Source organism: Nannobrachium achirus (genome assembly GCF_963921795.1).
Source record: "Nannobrachium achirus genome assembly, chromosome: 20".
NCBI lineage: Eukaryota > Metazoa > Chordata > Actinopteri > Myctophiformes > Myctophidae > Nannobrachium > Nannobrachium achirus.
Genome location: NC_137827.1, coordinates 18,298,711 through 18,311,709, shown reverse-complemented (window position 1 = coordinate 18,311,709; position 12,999 = coordinate 18,298,711). Strand labels below are relative to the sequence as shown.

General features: G+C 41.4%; 2 protein-coding genes across 2 annotated transcripts; one reads left to right on the top strand and one right to left on the bottom strand.

Annotated features, from left to right (window-relative positions):
• Positions 1-2,581: 2,581 nt before the first annotated feature.
• LOC308305978 (leucine-rich repeat-containing protein 74A-like) lies at positions 2,582-11,610 on the top strand (the record flags this gene model as incomplete). The annotated part of the gene is made up of 12 exons (XM_080750877.1): positions 2,582-2,737; positions 3,181-3,288; positions 3,860-3,953; positions 4,065-4,114; positions 4,272-4,353; positions 4,704-4,789; positions 5,426-5,620; positions 8,149-8,244; positions 9,116-9,259; positions 9,405-9,509; positions 9,701-9,786; positions 11,097-11,610. The coding sequence occupies exons 1-12, from the start codon at positions 2,585-2,587 to the stop codon at positions 11,608-11,610; spliced, it is 1,713 nt and encodes a 570-aa protein (XP_080607003.1). The 5' UTR covers positions 2,582-2,584.
• On the bottom strand, positions 5,927-6,859 carry LOC308306395 (ketosamine-3-kinase-like; the record flags this gene model as incomplete). Its single annotated transcript, XM_080751371.1, has 1 exon — positions 5,927-6,859. One exon carries the CDS (start codon positions 6,857-6,859, stop codon positions 5,927-5,929), a length of 933 nt encoding a protein of 310 aa, XP_080607497.1.
• Positions 11,611-12,999: the final 1,389 nt, after the last annotated feature.

Genomic DNA, 12,999 nt, shown 5'->3' with positions numbered 1-12,999 from the left:
AGTTGAGCATCTTACACAGTATAGCTTTAAAAAAGAACATTGATAGTGGAAATAGACGATCTACAAGCTCACAACGCGTTGTGAGCTTGTAGATCTGCTATTTCCACTATTTTTGACTTTCTTAAAAATATATGAACATTTTTCCACAATTAGACAAGTTCCTTTTTCGGAATATAGGACAAGATATGAACATATCATACTTCTATGAGTCTTTACAGGCTATCGGCCTTCCTACTACCTCAGCTATTAAATTAGCATGGGAAAATGAGTTGGGGACCCCGATATCGGAGACGCTCTGGGATGATGGCTTAGAAGAAGTTAACTATTGCTCGATTAACTCTAGACACTGCCTTATTCAATTTCGAACTATACATAGGCTTCATTATTCCAAATCCAAATTGCACAAGATATTCCCAGATATCTCCCCAAACTGTGACAAATGCAAGGCACCGGAAGCAAACTTATTACACAGCTTCGCACTATGTCCTCAAATACAGAGATATTGGATTAAGATTTTTGAGGCGCTCTCTGATATTCTGGACACCCAAATTGACCCTGACCCAATACTAATTATCTTAGGCACATCAGACCCCATTTCCAACTTGACAAGTTCACAACGACATCTCCTTTCATATGGTCTGATTACAGCAAAGAAGCTGATTTTAACTCATTGGAAAAAAGAGGAAGCACCTGCATTTAAACACTGGCTTAATGAAATGACTAGTACACTTCACCTTGAGAGAATACGATATTCACTTAAAGACAGACAGGCACAATTTGATAAGATCTGGCTGCCCCTTGTCCGTTACCTGAGTAGAAGGATGATGTTATTGTAAACAGACTGTTTATTCTAATGCATGTCCATTGAACAATTCATTCTGATTCTCTATTATGCGTTTCGTCACTGAGCAGTAGGGGTGGGAGGGTATGAAGGGATTGTTTTGATGCCATATTGTATTTTATTTCTTGTTTGTTTTCAGCTCTTTCCTCTTTCTTTTCTTTCTTATATATGCTAAAACAGAAAATTGTTAATTTGATAACTGATACATCCTGTTGTTGATAATCTGTTGGCAATAAAACTTATTTGACAAAAAAAAATATATGAACATTTTTCAACATGGAAACGATTATGACGATTATGAAAAAGAATCACAATTATGTCAAATAATCACGATTAGACAATTATGTAATAATTGTGACAGCCCTAGTGATCAGAATTAATTTACTTAACCACTGCATCTAACACTATATATAACTACACCACTGAGGGGAAGAGTATTGAACATGTCCCATCTGATAAATACCTAGGAGCCTTGCTTGTTGCATGCTATAAGCATGCCTCTACTACCACTCTCCAGGCTATAGACACTATCATGGAGCCTTACATTTTATTTGAAATCCCATATCCACTACACGTCACCTGTATGATGGGTCTGACTACATTATTTAATCGTACATGGCTTCAATGGCACATTTTTATTTAGAAAGCCATCAATGATCAACCTACTGGCTACTAGCATCCCGATTCTGGGGCTAATGTTAGGCAAAAATAGCAGATCTACAAATGGTAATGGTGCATTTATATAGCACCCTTATCCAAAGTGCTTGACAATGAGCTTTACATTCACCCATTCATACACACATTCACTCACCAATGGCAGGGGAAACCATGCAAGGCACCAACCTGCTCTTAAAGGAGTAGTTCACCCCCAAAATGACTTTTTTTTTCCTATTGATTACTCATGCCATGGAGACTAGAGTTCAATAATATCTTTTGGTTTTTGTCGCATTCCTAAGACAAAAATTCTATTCGAGTAAATTTACCCCCATTGATTCCGGATGGGGACCCGTTTCGAAACGGGTCCCCATCTGGAACGAATGGGGGTAAATTTAATGTTATCACATTTTTGTCTTAGGAATGCGACAAAAACCAAAAAAATATTATTGAACTCTAGTCTCCATGGCATGAGTAATCAATAGAAAAAAAGTCATTTTGGGGGTGAACTACTCCTTTAAGTTCAGTGCAGTTATGGATCATGGATGTCTTGCTCAAGGACACTGCGATCGCAGTGGCCGTTGTACCTCCTGAGCAACTGCCGCCCCCAGCTTACAATGCAATGAGATGTACTGTGAGTTTGTTGATCAACTATTTTAGGCGAAGATCAGGGGTGAGATGCCGTGGGCTCGGCGAGCCCACACTTATTTTGCTGCACGCACGCGCGCCTCATATGCACACACTAATTAACAATAAAACCAGCGTGCGCGCATGACGTCATGAATTTAGAGGACCCACACTTCTAAAATCCATATTATATATATATATATCTTAAAACAGGAGTCAAAAATCTAAATCGAGGATGACTTTTCTGGTTTGTATGCTCTATGGTCCTGGAATCAGCTCCAGAAAGACATTAAACTGGAGCACTTTGGTTGATTTAAAAAGTTTACTTACAGATGTTAAAAACCGATGTCTGCAGCTGTTTTTACTTGAGTTTGGAACAATGTGTAAATTGTGTTTTTGCTCAGTTGTATGTTGTGCCATTCTTGTTCCCTAGCAGAGGTGGAGAACAGTAGCAACAAGGACATGTCCACGGCGGACGTATACCTGCAGGCGTGTGAGCTGGTGGGCGTGGTTCCTGTCTCTTATTTTCTACGGAACCTGGGCGACTCTACCATGAACCTCAACCACCATGGACTGGGACCGCTGGGCGCCAAGGCACTGGCTATCGCTTTGGTGGTGAGTCTGGAATGAGTGGCTGCCTGGCTGGTTAAATAACACATTTAGACCGGTGATCAGATTCTACAAAATGTCTTCCAAATCCTAACCTATCCTTTTCTGAGCAACATACTGTATGTGGTTCTCAAACGTTTTCATGTAAAGGACCCCTACAATGAGATATATTTGGCCGCGGACCCCCACTCATCTCAACATATTTTTGAGTAAAACATGTTCGCTTTAAGATTTGCACAAATGTTTAACATTTTTCAAAAGTAGCAGATCTACAAGCTCATGGCTCACTTGCAGCATGAAGTGACACACTATGCGCTTGTATATCTGCTATTTTTTAATATCCAAAGTATAAAATAATGATTAAAGTGGTTAAATGAATGGGTTAATGTCTTAAAGATACAAACTATTTAAGTGAATATGTTGTTGTTGTTGTTGTTGTTGTTATCTAGACTGAGATGCACATCAACAAGTTGGAACTGGTAGGCAACCACCTCCTAGCCGAGGGAGCCAAATATCTTATAGAGATGTTGAGGGCCAACCTCACCATTCAGAGTCTGGTAGGTGTTAACAGCAGTTCCCCTGACATTCCACTAGAGGGCATAAGTGTTTTGCAGGTCATCTTTGGACATTTCTCATGACAACAGCATACTTGCCTTGGTGGAAGTTGTTTTTACTTTAGTAAATGTTGCAAAATCACAATGTAAAAATGCTCTGTTAGGTCCTGTATTCAAAGTTTTACTTGAGTAAAAGTACCAACGTATTGGCATCGAAATATACGTAAAGTATCAAAAGTAAATGTAGTCATTATGTAGAACGTCCCATATTTTACCGGGTTTGTTTTCTTCAAAACCAAAAGGTTTCGGAATTGGTCAAAATCTTTCGAAAATAGCCCATCTACAAACACACAATTTAATGCGCTGTGATGTACATTGGCTATTTTTGAATAAACAACTGTAGATGTAAATATATTCCTCTGAAGGGTAGTGGAGTAGAAGTGTAATGAATGAAACAAAGGGACATACACATAGTAAAAGTACTTCAAAATAGTACTTAAGTGTGTAGTGTGTACACTACTTGAGTAAAGGTAGGCTACTTACTTTACTTCCCACCACTGATGTTTCCTTACAGGATTTGTCCAACAACCATCTGCAGACTGGAGGCGCTGAGTGTATTGGAAGGATGTTGCTGGAAAACATTTCCATCAAATCTATCAAACTTTCAGGTACAGTAGAGCATTCATTATCTTGCTACATTTTACACTGACTTACTAATGTTGCACATTTAGACCTATAGTAATGTCTTGTTCTGTTTTTTCGGTTTTATTTTTGAATAGGAAATGGATTTACTGAGGACGACGCAAAATTCTTTGCAGACGCCTTATCAGTAAGCAGTTAGCTTATACTATCATAGATGTATTTTATCGAGTCTGACTTTAACTTTCGTATCTATGATGATATGCAAATGTCAAAATCGACAAGCCTTGATCCAAGGCTAAGATAATGGCTGGCAGGGTTCTTTTATAAAGTTTTCCCCTTTTTAGAGCAATTACAGAGTGAAAGAACTGGACTTGAGTCATAACCAATTCAGCGCTGGTGGAGGGGAGCATTTAGGACAGATGCTGGGTAAGGTGAACTTCACTGGTCGCATGAAAAGCTAAAACATTGCCTGCTCAACGGGTACAGTGCGAGTCACCAGGATGCTCGTGTTCCAAACACTTTGATGAAAGCCCAAAAAGATGTGTTTAAATAGTTTTAATGAGCGGTTGTAGTACAAATGTTTGAGCCTGTGGCCATTGTCTTGTACTCTGTGTGCACATGCTGTGTGAACTTTAGCTTCACTGACCATAAAGTCTTTTCTAATTATCGGATCTGAGCAGCCTTACGGTATTCCAAGATAGTAGGAGTCACCGTAATGGAAAAAGAAATCTGTTTCATTTGTATCTTTCTGCTTTATTTGCCTTCCATTCCAACAGCAAACAACGAAGGCCTGGAGGTGCTGGATCTAAGTTGGAATCATCTTAGAATGAAAGGAGCCGTGGCTTTTTGTGCTGGTCTCAAGGTATGGATATATAAGCACCAGCAGTCCTCTTGATCTTGGACCTAGTGTACAACATACTGGAGCACATGATTAACCTAAGCACTGTGTTCTTCACCCATGCAATGAATAACAAAAACGTGCGAAATGGAAGTGGTTAATCCATTAACCTGAGGCCGATTCTACAGATGTCTTCTGAATTGAGTTTTCTGAAAATCCTATGTTGCTATATCAGTGCTCCTGAAACGTTTTCATGTCAAGAACTATCTAACGACTGAAATGAAGTGAATGAAGCAAATAAAGTAAATGACAGTGTGCAGGTCCTTTTCTTTGAAGTCATTATCAGAGTTCCCCTAAATTCATATACATTTTGGGGGTCAAGAACCGCCAAATGTATGACTGACAACCCTCATCAGAAAGTATTGTTTCACATTCGTATGAAACACACAAACATTTGTTAAAATGTATTGACAAAATAAATATATTAAATGATTTGAAAAACATAGCAGATCTACAAGCTCATAGTGCGGCATAAAGTGGGAGCTTGTATAGCTGTTCTTTTTGAAAGATTGTGACACACACACACAGCTAAAATCTAAAATGAATCTAAAATTCCCGGTTTTAATGGGTCTTAAACAAGTCCATCCTCTCCACCTGCAGGCGAACGTCACGCTGAAACACCTGAACCTGTCTTGGAATGGCTTCGGGAACGAGGGGGCTCTGTCTCTGGGGGAGGCCCTGAAGTTCAACAACACTCTGGTGCACCTGGACCTCAACAACAACCGCATCACCAACGAGGGCGTGGGCATGCTGTGTCGAGGCCTGGAGTGTAACGACACACTCAGAGTCCTGCTGGTGAGTGGAAGACTTCCTCTGTTTTCTACGGTGTGGATCTGCAAGATGCTCTCCATCTATAACTCTGTGTGTGTGTGTGTGTGTGTGTGTGTGTGTTTCTATATCGGTTGCTAAATTGTTATCATTTGATTAGATAAGAAATACCCAGTGTGAAGTGAGCGGTGCTATTTATAAGTTAATTTCATTAAGCTTGGCCAATGTGACCCTGGGCGTACATATGGAACAAAGCCATACAGTAGATCCTTCCAGGAGCACCACTCAAAAAATACTAAAGCATTTGGATATCAGAATTGAATCAATAATCATTCATTTCACAAGGTCCTTCATAATCCGTATGGAGGAGCCTCTGTAGCTTCCACCAAAGTGGTTCCAGTGATTCAGGTGGTGGAAGAGCTGGTAAAGCTGATTTCTCTTTGCGAATCCCTTTGCCTTGGGAATCCTGTCGTGGTAGGCCGAGTAGAAGGAGCTGTCGAAACCACCGAACATCCCTGCGATGGCCAGCTCGTACTCTGAATGGCCATAGAAGGAAGCGGGGTCAAAGGCGACGGGGCCCTCGGAGCACTCCGCCACGTTGCCTCCCCACAGGTCTCCGTGAAGCAGGGCAGGAACCACCTCCACGTTGGCGAACATCGGAGGAATCTTGCGCTGCAGCAGAGTCCACAACTCCCGGGCTTCTCTGTCCCCATGAGACGCCTCCACTAGGTTCAGCTGGTACTGGAGTCTATGTGTGGAGTAAAACGCCAGCCAGTCGTCCTGCCACTCGTTTTCTTGCGGTATCGATCCACAGCATGTAGGTACGTGGAAGCCAAACTCTTCAACGGCGGCCTCTTCAGACTGCTCGTCTCCTTTTCCTACCGTCCTTTGCTCTTTATTTTGTTTGAGCAGCTGTCTCTGGTTGTGAAGATGAAGATTTGCTACCTGCTCTCCAAGCACCTTTGAATACTTCTTGGTGAGGCCTTTCATGTCCACGTGTTCCATCACAAACACAGATCCTCCCATGTCGAGCTCAATGATCTTCACAGGCTTAGGAACCTTTATGGTTTGTGTCTTTATGATGGCTTCCAAGCTGGCCATCTCTCCATCAAACATCAGTTTGGCCTGACTCTTGTGGTTTATCTTCACAAACACTGTCCCGTTGTCAGTCTTATAACTGTGTCCCTCGCTGATACATCCACTTCCAGAATACCCTGTGGAAGACAGCATGGACGTCCCCAACTCCTTCTTGATCTTAGCTTCCATGGTTCATACCATATATGTGACTAAGGCACAACGCCGTAGGGAATACGTGCCCCTTACTGTAGGTCATACATAACCTGTTGTAGCGGTTGTCAAGGTACTTAGAGGCCAGTCTATGGCGTCATTTATATGTCATATCTGGGAAATTGTGAGTGTGGTTGTCTATTTAAAGGCTGGATAGCCAAAATGTCATGTTAAGCTCAACCAATCCTCAAGCTTGCACCACTTTTTTCAATTCCTATTCATAGTCTGGATTGTTTATCTAGAAATAAATAAACTAGAAAAGATGCAATTGGAAATTGCAAGTGTGGTGAGCCAAACTGCAAGAACAGAATCATGAAAAGCAAAGTGTAGGCTCGCAACTCAAGCTTTTATTTGTGGAAAAAAGCGGCAGATACGTCTCAACCCTTTCGGTCTTTGTCAAGTACGCTCGAAACGTCTTATCTGATGTTTGAATATTTTTGAAACATTAACAACACAAACCCTGTATGGGAGTTCCTGGAACACTATATTGTCAGATGGGATCCACAGCCAGACAGCTACTGAATTTTAATTAAACTAGAAATCATGTGAGGCTTGACCTATTTAGTAAATTTATAGTCTGGATTGTTTATCTAGAAAGAATAAATAAAGTAGCACTAGTACTATAGTGTTTAGAACGAAAAAGGACATTTAGAACGGGGTACACATTATTGTGTATCATTATTTTATGCTTTAACTATTGAAAAATAGCAGATATACAAGCTCACAGCGCGGCACCGAGTGCCGTGCTGCGAGCTTGTAGATCTGCTATTTTTGAAAAATCGTGAAAATTAGAATTTTGACCCGATTCTATAAGTGTCTTTTGAATCCTTCTAAGACTTTTTGAAAAACCTACGTTTCTATGTCGGCAATCTGGCCAGCCATCGTCAAAGAAAAGGTCCTTTTCACTTAAATGGAGCTCAGTTAGTCTGTTCTTGAGAGACTACTATGTCAGTGGTTCTCAAACCTTTTCATGTGAAGGACCCCCAAAATTATTTATTTTATTATTATTTTTTATTTTATTTGGCCACGGACCCCCATCTCAAAATATTTAGTTCCAGGGACCCCCAGAAGCAAAATTTGAATTACAAATGTTCGCTTTGAAAATACATATTAAAGATTTGCACACATTTTCACAACTTTTTCCAAAAATAGCAGATCTACAAGCTCGCTGTGAGCTTGTATATCTGCTATTTTTCACTGGTTAAAGCATTCAATAATTCTAGGCCTAAAATAAAGCTTTGATGTTGTTTGTCCTGTGTTTGTTTTAGCTGGAATACAACTCTATAACAGTAGAGGGAGCACTGGCCCTGGTTAATGTGGTGAAGAACACGCCCAAATCTGCCCTGGAGGAGATCAACATAAGTGTAAGTTGATTGCCATGCCTCTTGCATCATGTGACCTGGTCAGCTCAGATTGTGAAGTGATGTTTTCACCAGATCATATCAGTGTGCAGTGTAACAGTGAAATGTGACCAAATAGATAGGAACATCAAAGGGGGGGAAACAATTATAATAAGGGTCATCTATACTCTAAGAAAGATAACTTTAAAGATTACTTTAACATCCACACACTGAAGAAGAACATGTTGAATGTGAGTGAAATTCACCAGTGCTACTGTCATCGTTATTTGTGGTGTGTGGACTCCGTCGTCCGTTTCTAAAACTACACATTCATAATTATTTATCATTGCTGTTCTTGGTGTAGACAGCCCTGCACCGCTTGATTTCCTAATACCATATAAAACTCTAGAGAGGGTTTTCAAAAGGTTATCTTTTCTATTACTGTGAGGTGCAGTGTGTTCACTGTGTGTGATGCTCTTCTCCAACCAAGGGGTCTTCAGCCTTTTCAGGCCAAGGACCCCTTAGCAGAGAGAGAGAGATGAAGCAGGGACCCCCACAACCCATAGATACCATATAGTTTCATCGTTTGACGGCACAATCATCAGTGTATTTTGGATTTATGTCAATTTGTGTTTTCAGATATTTAACCACTTGAACCGTCTTAATAACTACCGGTATACTAAGTCTGCTCTTTTTCTCTTCTACACCAAACACACACTTTGCCGAAAATAGCCGATCTACAAGCTCGTTGTGAGCTTGTAGTTCTGCTATTTTTGGCTAAAGTTCTCAGAATACGGATGCTAGGGTTTAAGTGGTTAATATAAAAAAGGAGAAAAAAAAAGCTTCTATCACACAAAGATGAGAACCTCTCTAACCTACGTGTTTCTCTGTGCAGAATGTTCTGGTGAATGAGAACTTTGTGCAGCTTTTGGAGCTCACGTGTCAGGAGCACCCCAGCCTGGAGGTGCAGTACGGCGGGGTTGGAGGTTTCATCGCCAAGAAAGCACCCAAGCGTCCCGACCCGATGAAAGTCATCCAGGTCTGCTGCTTCGCACCATGGATGTGTGCTGCCTTCATAAAGTTAAAGTTATAAAAAACTATGTCCTAGTATTTAGTATAAGAAATATTAACCACTTATGACAACTACAAGGGCAAAGTAAATGCTCTCTCTCTCTCTTTTCAAGGATTATCTGGACAAACGCAAGCTCCGCCTGTGGGATTTCTTTCGAAATATTGACAAAGATGGTACCATGCAAGTCCCGGTTGCTGACTTCAGAAAGGCTGTGGAGGTTTCTAAATTCTGTTGATATAGTGTATAGCCTACTGTAAAGACTCTTTGCACACCGGGGGGCTTATGACAACTATGATGACATGAAAGCCTGTATGAATGATGGTCCATTAATAGCTCTACAAGTCACTGTGTTATCAAGTGAAAGCTTATTGTTTTCCTCCTCTCTCTTGTTATTTGTAACTACAACAGCAATCCTCAATTCCGTTGGATCGCTTCCAGATTGATCGCTTGATACTGAGGCTGGACCGTGATGAGACAGGAATAGTGGATTACAGGTGAGCTTGTCCCCATAGAGCAGTGGTTCTCAACCTGTGGGTCGGGACCCCCAGGGAGATCCCCAAATTATTTTGGGGGGGGTCCCCAGATTATTAACTTAATGTGCAACATTGTTTTCTCACTCAACAGTAAACGAACCAGCATAAAGTTTAATTGTATAACGTGATAATTTAAGGACTTTGTAATACATCTAAAATGACAAATTAAACATTGGCCAAATTGTCAAATATTAGAGGCAGAAATTGTGAAAATAGCCGATCTACATACTCTTAACGCCTCGTGTACATTTTTTGGCAACGTACCTTCATCAGGATTAAGTGACTAAAGCAATTATGAAGCTTGAACACCTACCTACAACACCTACTGTATATAGCATGCATGTAAAATGTTAAAATGACAACAGACTAGTCTAACCAGACTATTGTTCTAGGTCTGAGAACTTTTATGTCACCTAAAGTAAACCTGTTTTCATTAAAGCTTTCTGTAACGTTTTCTGTGACCCAAAAAGTCCATTGAGTTCAGTGGACGTTTTCTGTCCCTTTTCTGATTGGACAATCTAATGTCCAATCAGGTTGTTTCGCGTCAGTGCAACCACACTTGCAATTTCCCCAGAATTGCACCTTTCTCTCCCCAAGACCGGTTGTTTGAGACAGACATTAAGTGTTGTCTTTGCTATGTTATGCAGGCCTAACCTGGTATCTGCCTGTCCTGTTATGAAGAACATCGCTGCCTTTGACGCTACCAGCTGTATGTGATAAGGCATTCACGAATAGTGATTTTTAGTATTCGAATTATTCTACCTCAAAGTATTCGAATAGTCGAATATTCGACAGGACTGTCCAAACTGTCAAATATTAAGTAAGCAAGAGGCGAACATTGTGAAAATAGCCGATCTACGGTACATGCTCACAACGCCTCGCAACAGAGCATGTAGATCTGCTATTTTCACAATATTTATCTGCGAAACCGAGTCACATTAAATGTAATACCTATAATTCCAAGTGCTTGTCAGGGTGGGGGGTCCCCAGTTCCAATATGTTTATTTTGGAGGTCATTGCCTAAAAAGGGTTGAGAACCCCTGGTATAGAGCATTAACAAATTCATCCACCTGGGGCATTGACAACTCATTCTTATGACTTCCTATTTATCCAAGCTTTATAAACTATATATATTTTTAAGAGAAAAAAAAGCGAATATTCGACGTCGAATAGTGACTTTGATATTCGAACATTAGAATATTTGGTGAATGCCCTAGTATGTGATAGTAAAAACACCCTTGAACCTTGAGTGGTCTTGTGTTTCTGTGCAGGGGTCTGGCGGACACCAGGAAGCAGATGATAAGGCTCCACCGCCGGCAGCTGCGAAAGGCCGAGTCGCGCGAGAAGAAGGAGAAGCAGAAGAGCGACCGCATCCTCAAGACCTTCCAGACGGCCGTGGAGGCGGTCACGCCGCGCGGCTCCCTGGTCATGTCGCCGGGAGGAGGCGGCAAGGACGACTCGGGCGGCCCGCAGCATTTCTCCGCCACCCCGCTCAGCTCGTGGCACCACATCGTCATGACCAACAGCAGCCGCTACTCCGTCACCAACCTCAGCGGCGAGCACGTCCACCTGCCCATGCTGGGAGGAGGACACCACCGACCACCCAGCTCCCGCTCCTACCTGCTGGACGACTCCGACGCCGATATGGACCACGGCAAGCTGAGTCGCACCGCCAACCACCTGACCAGGTCCAGACCTGCACTCAACAAGACCAAAGGCAAGAAGAAGAAAAAGAAAGGCAAGAAACGTGCCGATAAAAGCTCACAGAATCCTACGGAAACCTGAAGGCGAACGATTATGCAAAGTCAAACAACATTGCTTTACGATTCTCTTTCATTGCTTTTTTTATTCAGAACCATTGAAATACACTAATACTTAATAAATATTACAGAGACAAGTCATGTTTAAGTGTGATTTAGTTTTTATTTTTCTAAATCAGTGTACTCATTTAATCACTGGAACAGTTTTTTTAGTTTTAGTTCATAACTCACATAACTTTCTTTTTTTAAAAACTCTTTTATAATTCACATAACTTGAATTCACTTTAGGTCTGCTTGTCTTTGATCCTAAGCCTCAGATCTGCTGCTGCTTAGCTGCCTCCTCCACCCTAGCCTCCACCTTTTGATCAGAGTCTGGCATATGCCCAAATACTTGTGATTTTATGTCTACTGATTCAAGCTAATATGCTTTTACTATTGTATCGCTATGGGGGTTTTGCAGTTGCACCTGATTTTGCATAGCAAGCAAGCGTGAACAAAAGTCAGGGAACATCTTTGAACGCGGAGCCCTTCAACGCCAAGTTTAACTGTATTCCATTTGTTGCAATAAATGGTTAAATCTACTTTGACGTGAGTGTTCCTGACTAAATGACATTGTTCATGATAATACCATATATTACCACACTGACAAGCCATTTAAGATGTCCAAACTGAATCTGACCACGTCCGTTTAGTCACACGAGGCTAGCGAAAGATTCACTTATGTCGACTCCCCTGGGCAATACATGTACTTTTCAGCTGAGGAGAAAGGATTGTGGGTAATGTATGCCACAGAGGAAGCGAAGGGTAAAATGGTCCTTGCTAAGATAAAGCAGTAGTCATTTGGCATTGAGGTTGAATGGACAACTGGTGCATCAAGACAAGTCACTGGTAGGACACGCTTTCATTGTGGGTGCTGTGTGGAGCCATGTATGTCAGTCTGAGGGTCGGGACCCCAAGCGGGTAAGAAACACCAGAAAGAGGCAAATATTCTTAGTTGACAACGCAACTCCTCGAATAGAGAGGTGTTGTGATTGTGTAGATCGACTATTTTCACAATATTTATCTGTGGAACTGAATGTACTAAATGTAATGCCTCAAAAACCTGAAAAGGTTGAGAACCACCGACTGCATGTCACAAGGCCAGGAGACATCACAACAGAAGAGATCTTCTGCTCTTATGACACAAACACAGGAGAGAAGCACATCAACATTCCCATTCCAGGAGAACGTTTGTCAACCTGCACCTACAATCCTACAGATCAGAAGCTCTACATGCATCGAGTACAATAACGGCTACTATTTTTCTTACATCTTGAGGTTTAACTGACCGTCCCCATCTTTTCGATAGTGATTGATGCAATGGATTTACTCTCTTATTCATGTGCTACACAAGCTATGCAGTCAATGCATAGAA